The following is a 15,544-nucleotide window of genomic DNA, read 5'->3' as shown; positions in this document are numbered from 1 at the left end:
GCCTCTGGGGTGACTCAAAGAGCACTTCTGCTTTGTAAATAATAAAAAACTAGACAAAAGCAGACAACATCATGTTCCAATACACCTTTTCTTCATGCTCCTTCCAGTATTTTATAAAGCAGAACCTACCTGGCAGAAGGAGAAACCTACAAAATTAATTTATTTATCCTCAGAGAGGAAGTTAGCCACACCAGGGCCAAAACCCCTGATGTGAGATATGAGTTATCTCCAGCAGGCAGTGCTGCTGCTCTTCCTCCCCTTTCACATCAGTGATTAAAGAGGAAGAGCTCCCCACAGAAACCACTTTCCCTGGACATTTCCTCCAGCTGTGAGTTGCATTTATTAACACACCTATTTCCCTCCAAAACCTGATGTATGACCAGTGCATGGAGTATCCAGACTTACATAGCAGTAGTCAATCCTGTATGAGTTGCATTTGATGTCATGCCTATGATGCCTAAATATTTTTTGCTTTTTATACATTTTTCATGTATTTGTTGCTTTGCAGATGACTGTTAATACATGGTTATATAGCTCCTAGAGTTTTTGTAACCTTTCTCTTAGATTTTACAGTAATAAGCAATCCCTTTTAACATTCCTGAAATTCTGTTGAGTCTTAATCTCAAGAAGGGAGCCTCTAACAAGGACATTTTGTTTTGCAACCAGAATCTGAGGAGACATGACAAGAAAATAGGGCAAAGAAGTCCCTGGACAAGCTCCAAGGGGCTGACCCAGGGTGGGCGTTTCTGTAAGTTCTCAAAGCACATCTCATGCACACACCCCCACCACAAACACCTGGCCCCCACATGAAAATAGCCACTGAAGAACAATTCAAGGATTCAACAGCAATAACAAGTTCTGATAATGCATTTTCCTGCTCCTTCACACAGCCCTGCTGTATTTGAGAGCCACTCTACACTCTCTGCACACCAGAGCAATGGGAGGCTCATCATCCCTAAGTTCTTCCCACAGATATTTCCACTGAGAATAAAAAAAAAGTAGAAAACATAGTGATCATTATTTGTTTATTTGAATAAATAGTACAACTGTCAAAAACCATGCATAAACACTCCTGCTGTGAATTTTAGCAAACATAGCATTGCATTGTAACTTGCTTACAGTACACAACTCATCACTAAGATGGATATCTCCAACATATGACAAGTCCAGAATTTTATCTGCAAGGCTGGTTTTTAGTAGTTAGAAAATCCAGAGTAAACACTGTTAAAAACAGTAGAAAAGACTCTTAAAAAACACATTAATACTGACAGTACTGGGGTGTGGGGAAGAGGGGTAAGAAATCCTGGACAGTTTAAACTGATTTTAAAAAAATCTGCTACTGTCCATTTTTCATCTTGAAAAACAGAATGAAGCTGAGGACTATCTGAGCTTTTTCAGTGGTAATAGAGCTCACTGTAACTGAGTGTGTCAAGTAAATGCACCTAAAAGTCAAGTTGTATGGACAGGAAAAGACAGACATTCATTAAGCACTTACAAATGTGGGAGCTTTAATGCTGCAGAGCATTCAGCGTTCGAGATGAACTCAACAGGATTCAGACTGGTACCCATATGTAAAACCCCCAGTAACACAAAAAGATAATGAATAACATCTTTAACACTGACTCAGCTTTCTGAGAGGCAAAGAATTATGGTGCATGTGTCACAGAAAGGCAGGACAAAAGCAGGTGTTCAGAGAAGCTTTACCTACATGGCTTCTCCTGGAAATTGGGCTCACTGGGATGAAGCCACACTTCAGCTCAATCTGCCCTGCTCACAAATCTGGTTAAAAATAAATACAGTGTCTACAGAACAGTGAGCTGGCCAGACAGCCAGGAGCCAAGGAATGAAAAAAGTATTTTCCCTGTGCAACATCAACCAACAAACAAGACCATAACAGAACAGGCTGTGACTTCTGATCCAGGCGCAGTCCTGCTGACAGGGACATTAACAGAAGGAATGCTAAAGGAGACCTGTGGTTGTAGCAAGGGGACCAGAAACACAGGATTCAACAAAACACTCTTTCATAACCTGTCATAACCTGCTCACCTCTGCTTGTGCCCTGAAGATGCCAGCTCTATGATCCCAGCTCAGAAACAACCATTCCCCTTTCTAAAGCCAAATCACCCTCACTCATGTCTTCTTTTTATCTTCTGTTTGCTTTTGATATTAATACTGCTTGCAATTTCAAAAACTCCACTCTCTGGAGGTCTTTCCCAGAAACTCAGAGAATATAAACAGAGCTGGCACCTCCACCTGAAGGAAGGAGGATGGAATAGTAACTATTTAACAGACTTGCTTCCTGCAAATAACCCTGCATTCAACTAAAAGTTTGAGAGACTTTTCAGCTCAGTGACCTTCAAGCCTCATGATACCTTTATTTCTCAGCACAAAAGTTAGACCAATTTCCTTCACCTGCCAGGAGAGCTGTCCACTAGGCCTTAGCATTTCTCCTGGTGCAAGTCTCCTCTGTTGGTGTTGTGGTGGAGTTCAGTGGCCCCATATGAACTGCACATCCTTGTTCCAGGCTCAGTATAAACAGTGAGAGGTCAGCTCCTTCCTAAAGCACAGGCATGCAAAGATTCCCCAGAGAGCCTTGCAGAGCACAGGAGATCTGAATTTTTCATGCAAAAAAAGGGCAACTTCCTTCCATCTTTCTTTTTTTTAGAGGTGTGAGGGAAGGTGATCCAAGTAATCCAAATACTAGAACTGAGAACCCAAAAACACAAAGCAAAGAAGCAGAAGTTCATTTCTCTCCCTCTGAGATGAAAGTGTTTGAGAAGGGAAGGAGAAAATCCCAATTGTAAAATTATACTGTTCAAATAGCATGTTTTCTCTTGAATCTGAGCTCAAAGGCAAATAATATTTGGTGCAAAAAAATTGAAATTTAGGGAAAGAAGACGCTGACTTACAACAGGACTCAAGTGAGCCTATGGAGCAGAGCAATTGCACTTGCTCTCCTTCAGGGCACTCTGCCTAGTGTTTCAGCCCATAAACAGTGGATGCCCATAAAACAAAAGCTGCTGCTGTGATACATAAAAGCAGCAATCAAATCTCTCCTCTGTGTGCTCAAAGGAAAAGGGTGATACTGAATGCATATTCCACATATCATTTACTCTGAAATTGCCAATCCCATTTCCTCCACAAAGCTCTCCTCAAAAATCCATTCAGATAGCTCCTGCTCCAGCACATTCCATCTGTTAGTTTCAGGAAGGACAGGGGAAAATGCACTAACCCAGCCTGTGCCTGTGTGACCAGCTCTGGACCAACCTGACTGAAGCTGCCTAACAGGTGACAGTGGCCCTAGCAACCAAATTTTCTCCTAGAAGAGATTAAATAAAAAATAGACACCAAAGGATTAGTTGGTAATCCCATTGCAAGACTTATTCTGTGTAAACACTGAATGGAAATAACACTGAGTAGAAAGAGGTGAACACAAAAACTGAAGCTTTTGCCATTAGCTTCAGACAGTGCCTGTAATTCCCCTCAGCCAACCCACCCAACAGAACACACAAACCCTTTTTTAATAGAAAAGGCTCAGCTTCTAAATAAATTCCAAAGGTGATTTTCTACTGTTAACACTCTAAGCCTGGAAAATCATCAAATGCCAGTTGCAACCAAGGAGTATGCAAAAGAAAGTCTTCTGCATAAGTAAAGAATCTTGAGCCATGAGGAAAGTCTCATGTTCTCCCTGCTTATTAAAATAGTTAGTGGTGTATTTCCTTTCTCAAAAGAACATTTGTGGGTTACAACAGATCCATTTGGCAAAAGTGTGAAATACCTACACATTTTCAAGTGACCTGGAGAATATACATGCATCATTTTTAGTGGGATTGTCTTGCAAACAGCTACAGAAAGAACACATCAGCTGTAGGAAGAATGCAAGAAGTGCATAGCATAAGGCACAATGGGAGCATGCAGAGGGCGTGTTTATTGTAACTTCTGCCTGGGGAGGCTGAAGGATGAAGAGTCTCACAAGCTTCCAGGATCACTCAACGTTCTTGTACTTGGTGAAAAGGTTGTACAGAACCCTGAGGGTAGACTTCAGGTCCAAGTTGACAACATCTGTGGAAGAAAAGGAGAAATCCTTAATTTGCATTGTGTTTTCCCTCATTTGTCCTGACAGGAACAGAAGTCTGCACTTCTCTGAGCTGATGGAATTGTGAATAAAAAAAAATCCACAGATTTCTGATCTCCCCAAGCCTTTTAAATGTCCTGCACAATTTGCTTCAAAACAGCTTTACAATCACACAGTCACAGCTGACTTCTCCCTGGGAAACAGGAAGGTAAAACTGGCTACAGAGAAAGTCTGCTTCTGTCAGAGACCTGGGATAAAGGCTTTGGGAAATACTCCTAATGACTTCCCGGACCACAGAAGCAGTGAACAAGCAGTCATGCATATCCTGAGGTACTGAACCACATCCACAGCTCTGATATGGTCCATGAATTAACAAAGCCTGTATCCTTAGCAGACTCCAAGCTTTTTATTATTTAATAACTCTTCTGGCCATGGTAGGCCAGGGAACAGGTCAGGGACAGCTCTCAAGTAAAACCTTTCCTGTTAGCACCTCTCCACCTATACTACAATAAAATGCCAAGAATGCAGGGATTCTGAGGGGAGGCACAGGACAGAGAAGGCTGAAACGGTAGAAAGAAAGTTTGAATATAACATGAGAGAAATGAGTAGGAAGCAGCAAAAAATACACAGTGACCAATATATATGGAAGCAGAAGTGATGAAGAACAGATAATTTAAAAATCATCAGAAGTCCTAGGAAGACAGCAAACTGTTAAGAGACCAAGCACAATTAATGTGAGGTCCAAGGGAAACCCCCCCACTGTCTGCTTTGAAGACTCATTGCCAGAACCTCTCCATCCTTCCCTCCCACCTCACAATGGATACCACTCTTTATCCCCACACTTCATCTGGCATTTTCAATAATCTCTTAAATATTCTTTCTACCCTTTTTGCCTGTATTATTTTACATATTTCATTTACGATTTTCAGTTCACATTTGCAGAAGAATCTTCTCCTGCCCCAAAGAAAGATCCTAATTGCTGTGAAGTCATGCATCCAGAAAAAAAAATGTCTATCCAGAAAACTGAAATACAAAACTTCTAATTTTTCCAGGTATCACAGAAAGTTGATACCCAAATTAAAACAAGCCAACCCAAATTAAAACACAAGTTTAATGCTGAATGTTTTCTTATTTTTCTTTTTTTCTATCTTCCAGTAGTGAAAGTTCCATCTCCATTCCTTGATAATACAGACCGATGGTTAATAACAACTGCTGCAAAACTTATACTGTAATTCCAGTTTACCATTTCCCTAACTTTCAGACCTTGTTATGTCTTAGACTGCTGCATTAGACTACAGAGTGTGCAGTGCATCCTCCCTGGTAGGCAACTGCAGTGTTGCTTAATGATTAGTGTCTAACAGGTATTTCCAAGAATAACCATTCTTAGCCTCCTGCTTCTTATAATAAGATAAGATATGTTATGGTTTTGGCCTGGCAAAGCCAGAGCCCCCATGAGTACACCTTCTCCCCGGTGTCTGCTGTGAGATGTGACCAGGAATGAGCAAAGCAGGCTCCAGCTTAAACATAAAGAAAAGTTTATTAACTAAACTACACACAAACAATTACTAAACTACACACAAAAGAAAAAAAAAAGAAAACACGAGGAAAATGAAAACCTCACAAAAAACACTCTCCCCCTCCTCCCCCCTAAATTCCAAATACAATACATCCTCCAAAATCACCAGTTCTGGGTCCAACACCACCCTTTAGAATGCTCAAACTTTTAGTTCCTCAAGAGGAGAGGGAGTCCTTCCATGTGTCGTGGTGGCCTTTTCCGTCCTTGTTCCGGTGCTCTCACCACCGAACAGGGATCAGGACTACTTCCAGGGTTGTCTTTTTAAGGATGCTTTGTCCAGTTCCAGAAAAGCCCAGTATCTCACCTTCTCACCTTTGGGACATCTGTCCCCCCCATATTTTATATACCCCCTGGGGCCAAGGGGTACCCACACTGAATCTTCTTTGGCACTGGGACATTTCTCCCCCTGGACTCAGTCTCTGTATCACATGGAAACATGGCTCTGTCCATGGCTACACAAAAGAGTCCAGCATAAAATGCCACTCCATCTTCTCCATTCTTTCAACATCTCTCACTCACTCTCTCTCTCTCTCTGGTTCAGACCTCCATCACTCGTTCATTTCCTTCATCCTCCTCCACTCTTATCACTCGTCTAGGAAGGGTTAATGTTCTGTAAGGCTTTCATTGTCCAAAAAAGGGTTAAAAAACTCCTCCAGGCAGCTGGACTCCTGGCTGCACCCCCCCCCTCCCATCTCCTCAGCTGGGCTGCCTGCTACCAGCACATGAGTTCGAGATAAGGACACAGGCTGCACTCTCTCTCTCTCTCTCTCCAAGTGGGGGGGGGGGGGGGGGAATGGCTGCCCGATGTCTCTTGTTGCTCTCCACCCTTCCATCCTCCAAGGCCTCCTCACCTCCCATCTCTGTCCAGGCCCAGGCCTACCGCATGGCTGCCCCTCCCCCGCCCAGCAGCAGCGGCTGGACAGGGGAGAGCTCCGACCTGCGTCCCTCGAAGTCCCAAGAGACCCTCCCAGGGCCGAAGCTCTGCTTTTAACCCCTGGGTGTTCTCGGAGGTGTGTCCTAAAACCCACTGGCTATCCCAGGTGCCAATATCAAAATCGAAGCACCCATTGGTTTGACCACAACATCCCAGACTTCCCACTTCTTCCTGGTCAAACCACCACAAATGTGCACAGCTATATCATTACCAACAGCAACAACTAATAAAATGTTAACTGAAAGTGACCATACACTCTAAAATTACTTTAAAATAATCCATTAATTTAAAACCTCTCACAGTCCATAACAACCTCATTAGAGGATACTAAATTAATCTACCACAACATAGTTCTGCTGCAATAACTCAGCACCAAGTTCTGCTGCTGGCCCAATCCACTGAATTTGGCTGGAAGAACAGAGAAGAGGAGATGACCTGTATGGTCTCTTTCTGTTTACACCTGTACACAGACACATGCAAGATTTAACAGGACCTATTTCTTCCAAGCACTGCAGAAGCATGAGCTGTGGGGATAAAAACAATGTTCTGCTCTAGACAATGTTTTTCCTTAAATCCTACAAGTAATTAAACTGGTTGGACAGAAAGGCCCACTTTCACAGACATATTTTATGAAAAATCCTTTTGCCAGAGTCTTTTCTCCTGAGAAGATGAGAAGCTTCAGCTTCTCCATGTTTTGCTGCTTTGGAATGTGATTTGGAGAATTGTTTACCCAGCATGTGAAATTCTTTTCACTTGATTACCAATGACAGCCACTTGTGTTGAGGCTGTGAGCAGTCACAAGATTTTATTATCATTCCTTTCTATTCCTTTCAAGCCTTCTGATGTCTCCTTTCTCTTGTCTTTTAGCATAGTTTCAGTATATAATTTTCTTTTAATATAATATATATCATAAAATAATAAATCAGCCTTCTGAAACATGGAGTCAAGATTCTCATCTCTTCCCTCATCCTGGGACCCCTGTGAACATTGCCACAGCCCACTACCTCAAATCCTGGGGGCAGTTTTGGGAATCTCACATCAGAAATGACATTGAGAGGCTGGAGCGTGTCCAGAGAAGGGAACGGAGCTGGGGAAGGGGCTGGAGCAGCAGGAGGGGCTGAGGGAGCTGGGGGGGCTCAGCCTGGAGAAAAGGAGGCTCAGGGGGGCCCTTCTGGCTCTGCACAACTCCCTGACAGGAGGGGACAGCTGGGGGGGATCAGGCTCTGCTCCCAGGGGACAGGGGACAGGATGAGAGGAAATGGCCACAAGTTGTATCAGGGCAGGTTTCCCCAACTGAGTATTGGGAAAATTCCTTCAGCAAAAGGGTTGCCAAGCATCAAAACAGGCTGCCCAGGGAAGTGGTGCATCCCCCATCCCTGCAGGAATTTAGAAGCTGTGTAGATGTGCCCCTTGAATATGTGGCTTAGTGGTGAACATGATGGTTCTGAGTTAATGCTTGAATTCAATGGTCTTAGAGGTCTTTTCCAATTCTATGATTCTAATCCAAGAGGCATTTACTACCCAATTCATGCTAAAGAGCATGGATTCACCTGACAGGGTTCCCAGCCTATTGATGACCAACAACGGATCAGAGTGTGGCATTAACAGAGCATAACTATACACAGAATTCTTTGGCAGAACTTAAGATTCTCTGTCAAAATTAATTACTGTTCTGTGAAAGACATATTGCAATACATGATGAGATCCTACAAATGACACTACGGTGACAAGCCATTCCCAAGATGTGACTGTCCTCTCCAGGGGAGCAGTTTTTCAGGAGCCACAGTCAGTTTCACAGATACCACACGAGCACACTCACTCCAACAGCTGGGAACTGCTGCCAGGAATGGCCATACACAGAGAAGAGGAAGGAAAACATACAAGAGATGGTACATCTTGCAGCAGCAAAAAGCAAAAAAGGAATGTTGTATGAGCTAATTTGGCTCTCCAGCTTATATTAATTACATTTTCAACCAGTAAAACACTTAAAAGCATATTTTGCTCCTTATTGAATCTCCACAAGCAAGATCTGGTATAGTGTTTTACTATTCATGATAATGTAAGAAAGCCTCATGAAAATGTAACCTCTTGTGGTTTTCATCATTCTTTTCAGCATTCTTCAGGAGCACTTTTCATTCCCCAGTTTACAACAACGTACTGAGAGCATGTATAAGCCATTTAATACTGTCTTTTGCCTTTTCTCCCTTCTACAACCATCTCCACTCTTTGTTAATTTATTTACTATCACAATTTTTCCCATTTTAAGTCAGAACAAATGTTTCTTGCGGGGTCCTCATTCTCCTCTGTTATGCAGAAGCTTGTAACACAAAGTCTGTAACATCAGGAATAAAAATTGCTCATTTAGCAGTCATAAAGTTTTAATTCCTCTTTTTATCCCTAGTGCAAGGAACAATGCAGACCTCATCAATTATTAAAGTTATTAAATAATTTTGAAGTTCAGAGACTTAACGGGAAAACCTGGGTTTTACACTTTTTAGTTCCAACCCCTACATCCACATAAATGAAGAAGGTTTTTTGTACTGGTTCTCCTAAAAAAACCCTTAAAGCCTTCCAGTTATATGTCACTGAAATCCAATCACAGGAGTTCAGACTAGCACCAGCTGCAAGAATTACGAGAATTAGACCATGAAAAGCTTTCTGCTTGGATTGTTATTGAAAACACCAGCTGAATTTATCATGTAGCACAGAACAGCTCTTGAATGACTCACTAAAGCTCCACTTGGACACCTCAGTGAATCTGCTCCAGACAAGAAGCATGGGCAGGATATACCCCAGGCACAGACAGTGAATCCTTTGGAAAACCCTCAAGGGGCCCATTCATAGCTCCACTTTGTGGTACTATTACTACTTTGAATGGAATTGCACTTGAAATAAACATGCCCTGATGACTTTATATACAGTTTAAAGCCACGTGGCACATCCATACCTTCAGGTCGAGCTTTTGGCTTCTTCAGGCCTCCATCTTGCATCAGCTCAAAAGCAAAAGAAACATTGTGCACCTGAAAGATATAAAAGGTTTAGAATCTCAGAGTTATATAGGCATCAAAAGCCTTTAATCAAAAATTTTTAGAAGCTTTATTCTCTCTGTACTTCTATTTAAATAATAATTCTATTTAAATCAATATTAAACATTTACATGATTAAGCATAGCAGAACCATAAAGTGCTTGGTGACAGCAGCTCCTGGGTGGCAGAGAATCTGCAAAATAAGCTAAGCACAACTGTACATAAAGAGTTTCTGAACAAGCCCCTGGAGATCACACAGTTGCACAAATTCCAAGAAAAGAAAATGGACCAAAAGAGAAAGTGAAAGAAGGCAGGTGTCTTCATTTAATCTCTCCTTTGAGGAACAAAAATTACAATTTAAAGAGATCTGCACAGCAGATTTCTTGTCCACACTTACTGAAATTTAGGCAAGGTAATTAACATTATGAATTCTGTGCAGTTTTGTCACTGCACATGACAGTTCTGGAGAGACATAGTTTACTACTCAGGACTTTATTAATAATCTCTTTTACCTGCTGCAGTTCCTCCTTATTCATTGTGACAAAACCAATCACTTCCAACATGATATTTTTCCCCCCCCAAAACACAGAGTCTACCTCTCCTTCTTCAGTTTACAAATCCCCATTCCTCAAGGCTAAGTCTCCAAACAAAACCACACTTCTGTAATACTGGATAATCTTTATGAATTCCAACCATTAGTAATAAAATTGTAACCAAACAGATGCTGGCTGCAACTCAGCATCCTGCATTTCAACAAGAGCAAAAATTGAAGACAATGGGATAAAGAAGCAAGAAAAAGCACTAAGAGATGTGTGAGATGTAGTAGAGGACTATCCTTTCCAGAGATGCACCTTTGCTGAGGGGCTGACAGCAACAACGTGTGCAGGAGCCAATATGAAAACCCCATTTTAAAAACACTCACAAAGCATTCCATCTTTAAACTTTAGCCAATGTTTCCCTTTTTGACCTAGCCTCCTCCTGCTGCAGCTCAGCCAACATCTGTCCTCTGCCCTGCAGAACCTGGCACAATGAAAAGCAGGGGGCACCTGCAGGACTGCAGCAGGACCAGGCTCAGGGTATTCTGATACACCATCACCAAATATACACAGATGCATGTGCAGGTCTGGGACCAAGTGCAGACAGAGGCAAACTTTTGGTTGTGACATGAAAACACAGCCTAAATACTTTTCTCATTGTGAGCACAAGAAGCACATTTCAGGCAGTACTACAATCTAAAAAATTACTTTGGTTTTGCAAAGTACTATACAGTACAGAGCACTCATTACTGTAAGCATTCACCCTGGACTTTAGTAAGCTTTATGTGTTGTCTGATGCCAGGAACAGAGTATCTTTCTTCCTTAACTATGAGGAATTTACCCATTCATTTCATAATTTTTAGAGGTTTTAACCATCAAGTGCCACAGCCTATTTGCTAGATCTTCAGAAGAAAATATACCAGCTTCAGTTTCACCTGGCACAAGGAGAAAAGATAAAACAATTGGAAAAAAAACATGTGATAATAATGCAGAAGGAGCATAACCTGGAGTTTCTACCCACCTTTTGATCAAAACTTTCAGGTGTTAAGTAGAAGTTGTGAAGAGGAACAAAATAGTCCTCAAGGAGACCCATGAGCAAAACCAAGTAAACACCATCTGCAAACTAAAGAGAAATATGAGGAGAAAGCATCTGTTTGTAAATCACCATTCATAAACAAGAAGAAAGAATGCTTGGCCCAAATTATGTATTTAGATGATTTTTTTTTTTTTGCTAGCACAGAAGTGTGAGATGGTTCAGGAGTCTTTTCTTGCTTTCCTCATGTTCATTTAATTTGCTTGAGGAATCCTGCCAACTTCACAGCAGTAGTTAAAAAAACCCCAAACTTCCTGGGGCACATTATATACTCCCAGTCCTACTGCTACAGTATCAGGTAATTTCAACCACAATCCCTCTTAAATTGTGTGTGTTAGACATTCAAATCTTTGCCCTTAATCAAATCTTGAAAATAAGTCTCCCCTGTCACAGGTACGAAGTTGAATTTAATAAAAGAATTTTTTCCCCAAAGTCAAAATAGATTGTTTATGGTTTCAGAAAATACTGAATAAAATCCTACATATTTTCAGCCACCCTATTCAGTGTTCCTACCAGACCAGATGGCTACTGAGTGGCTAAGGGGGATAATGTTATGCAGTTCTAAGACTTCCCACTTGTGATCATGATATGGCACATGCGACATCCTCTAAAAATCAAATTCTTGGGTATGGCTGAGGCAACAATTTCTTGTGACAGATCAAATCCAGTTGCCCATTTATTTCAGCAAAGCTGTAAAATAGCAGTGAATGAATGACTGGTATTACACCAAGCCAGGCTCAAATGAATTACCCATACTCCTGGTATAATTCTCTGGATACTGTGCTTATCATTTTGCTGGGACAGTAAGATAACCATCTCTCATGGCTCAGTAAACTCTGGAAAGAAGATCTGCTTCTTCTTAGCCAAGCCATGTTTGAAAATCTGCAATTTACACAGACTACATCCAAGAAGACAAAGCTTCCTACCTGGGTTTCCAACTCTGTTACTTCCAAATTGAGTTTATTCAAGTGTTTGTTCACAAAGGTGATCAGAGACTATTAAAAAAAACAGCAGAAACAGTGATGTCAGACACTACACTCAGTGCTGAGGTGAAAGAGCTAACATAATCTTTGAAGACATTTTTAAAAACACAATAGGCATGTTTGCTGCCTGCTTTTGCACATATAAGTATGCAGGACTTATTTGTTTGCACCAGATGCCAGAACTCAGCAGATGGTGCTGTTACATGCAGCTTTCCCAGCACATCAGGCAAACTTTAGTGGCCTGGGAAAGTGTTGTGATGACATCAGAGCCTGAAGATGAAGTGGGCACTAGGTGCATTTACTGTCCCCAGTAATTTATTAAGGTTCTTGAAGGTGCCAACAGCACAGTGGTGTGCACACAACTCTGTTCCTGGAGGGATGTGTGCAATCAGCACATGGATTACAGCCAGGATGTAGCCCAGGTCTGGGATTCCTATTCCTGATGCAAATCCTGCCATTACAAACCAGACCTGTGCCAATGGATTGAAGCACAGAGATCTGTCAGCCCACTTACACCACTTACAGAAGGGACACATAGCACAGTGTTACCACTTTTATTGTGTGCAAAGAGTTAAGTTAGTTCTTTATCCACTTAAAAGGACTTTTCTAAAAGACATTTCAGGCTGGAAAGATAAAAATCTTCCTGAGACTTCAAAGCATTATTTTAAAAGCACACATCCTTTATTTCACACAAGGGGAAGGGACATTTTACAACACTGATCTTCACATACTGCTCTCCCAATAAGCAACTTAACAGCCAGGCTGCAACTATCTGATGGAACTACATGGAGTCTCTTATATATTCCCCCAAAGCAGCAAGAGCTGGCAGAGAGAGATAAACAGCTACATTACCCCTCTGCTCTAACACAAAGCCATGCCAAAAATATGGATGGACATGCTGTGCAATGATGCTCAGCCTTAAAGGACAAACCAAGGGACCGTAGGAATAAGTGCTTAGCACCTGGGCAAAAGCAGCTCTTTTGTAAAAGCTTTATATTCAGCAAACTTCTTTATGGGTGAATCACATTTTTACATTTGGAAAACATCACCTGGCTTTGACACAGTGATCCTTGGGGATAAACACCCCTTTCACTACTTCAAATTCTTCTTCTGTTATTTGCTGGATGCTTCTGAATATCTTTCCAAAAGCACAAAAACATTGCAATAAATAAATTGTGGAAAATAAAGCTAGGATTTTACTTTTTACCTTTTTGACTACGCTGAGCTTGTCTGGTGCATGATCAAAAAGAGTGTCAAAGGCATCACGCTCTGGTTTGGGGGAAAAAAATTAAAATCAGAACACCTCCAGTAGCACAAGTGTGGAAAGCAGGTTTCCTGTCCAAAACCTAAAGGTTTTTCTCCTCAGAAAGTCACGTAACAGAGACCCAAGCTAAAGGCACCCTATTTTGGTGTCTGGCTATATGCAAGAGCAAACTGCCCTGGGAATTTCAGAAGTAACTGAAAATATATTCACTGATTTCTAACTGAATTCACTAACTAAAAAATATTCACCGATTTCACTTTTCTGCCTTTCAAAATTGGTACACAAAATATGTGGATGAAAGAAAAATTAAAATGAAACACAAATTCTGACTATATCCCAATCCTAACTTAAACAACCATGGTTGCATCCACATTCAGTGTCAAATTCAGACATTAATTAGGTTAATTTAAAATTACTGGTAGTATCCCTGACATCAATAAAGCCTAGAACTGAACTCAAGGGAATTCTGTTTCAGCAGTGTATGAAGAGCAAAGTCTACAGACAGCATAAAGATTCAAATTATGTTTCTACCTTCAAAGCACTGTCTATCAATATCTAATCAATTCTGTTTTCAACATAGTTTTTAACAGTTTTTCCATGATCAAATACTTTTTATTTACAGAACACATTTTAATAGTTTTCTACTGTCAAATAAACAAACATTCATTATCTAAATTCTTTTGGTATCTGAAGTTACATTATTTAGCCCCTGACATTACTTATTTTCCAGTGCCTTTTTAATATTTAATGTAGATATGCTGCAAGAAAAGAAATGATAGTTTTGACATAATAGGCAAATAAAGAAAATAAATTACTTCTTTTCATCCCTTACAGGAGCATACTTCTTAACATGAGAAATTACTTAATGCTTCTAAAAAAAAAAAGAAACTCAAAAAAGGAAATCTCTTAGCAGCAACAGCAAAAGAAATGGGTTTTGTTTAGAAGACCAGACATACAGCTGGTAAGGCCTAAACTTCAAAATCTAGAAACTACAAAGGAGATAAGATCCTCCATGCAAAGGAATGGTCCTGGTCCTACCCATTATGCTCCATATCTGCATGGAGTAACAAAACCTGCCCCCACAACACATTCCAGTGGAATTGCTCAACCCATTGTCTTGGTCTGCTGAAAGAAAAAAATTACCAGATTTCTGTGCCTGACACAAATCAAACAAAAAAAAAAAATTCAGAGTTGTTACTTACCAAATCTTCCCATCATCATCCTGCAAGTCAGAGAATTCAAAAACATGAAGTTAGTTCATGAATAATCAGTCTGGGAAGAGAATGGCCCTAAAAGGAGTTGTCCTTTAATATGCAGAGGGCCAACAACTTGTACAGACTCAGGGGTCTGAGCACATCACAGAGCAGACCCAATGTGCTGCAGGAATGCCCCCAGCAGAGCACCAGGGAAGTCAGGGAAATCCATTTGAAATTAATGGAAATACTTAATTACATTTTGCACACAATTATGACTTCTTATCCATACTTTTTATGATGAAGGGTGAGTGACTAAAAGTGCTTGTATGTGTATTTCCACAAATATAATCTAAACCACACAGCTTACAAGAACAAAGCCATCTATCTCACTCTAACCTGTTTTCTCTGAAGAAAACACATTCTATGTGAACATTATGTAAATAAAACTGCCATGTATGAAATACATACATAGCCAGTGACATCACCAGACATGCAGATGTTTATCAGCTGAGAATCAGGCCCTGATTTGCACAGAGGAATTGGAAAGTATTCAGTGAATGTTGGATTCTGCTGATCACTGCATTTTCCATAGGTGTACTTGTGTCTGGATATGCAACACATTAAGCAGTAACCTCCTAACACTGCGTAATATTAATTAGCTCCATAAAATATATGTATAAAAAACACACAGGCAAATCTGCAAACATCTTTCTTGCTAAAAAATGTCCAAGCCCCAGCCTGCAGATCACATCTTGCAAAGCACATCTGGAGAAGAGCACAAGCTCACTGCGTTGTTCAAGGGCATAGGAGAGAGAAGAGGAATTTTGGCCCACAAACCTGAGCCAGAGCTCTGATCCTACA

The 15,544-nt window shown here is 40.9% G+C and overlaps 1 protein-coding gene across 1 annotated transcript in view; it reads right to left on the bottom strand.

Moving 5' to 3' along the window:
* Positions 1–1,008: 1,008 nt before the first annotated feature.
* Positions 1,009–15,544, bottom strand: part of PARVB (parvin beta) — a 52,388-nt gene continuing 37,852 nt past the window's right edge. Inside the window, exons 8-13 of the mRNA XM_058022915.1 lie at positions 14,690–14,709; positions 13,431–13,492; positions 12,167–12,235; positions 11,169–11,270; positions 9,533–9,605; positions 1,009–4,062 (exon numbers count right to left, since the gene is read on the bottom strand). Coding sequence (XP_057878898.1) covers positions 3,986–4,062; positions 9,533–9,605; positions 11,169–11,270; positions 12,167–12,235; positions 13,431–13,492; positions 14,690–14,709 — 403 coding nt within the window. The 3' untranslated portion in view covers positions 1,009–3,985. The remainder of the gene's footprint in view (positions 4,063–9,532; positions 9,606–11,168; positions 11,271–12,166; positions 12,236–13,430; positions 13,493–14,689; positions 14,710–15,544) is intronic.

The sequence above is a fragment of the Melospiza georgiana genome, chromosome 4 (genome assembly GCF_028018845.1).
Source record: "Melospiza georgiana isolate bMelGeo1 chromosome 4, bMelGeo1.pri, whole genome shotgun sequence".
In the NCBI taxonomy this organism is placed as follows: Eukaryota; Metazoa; Chordata; class Aves; order Passeriformes; family Passerellidae; genus Melospiza; species Melospiza georgiana.
The sequence above is the reverse complement of the archived record's forward strand: the minus strand, read 5'-3'. Positions and strand labels throughout refer to the sequence as shown.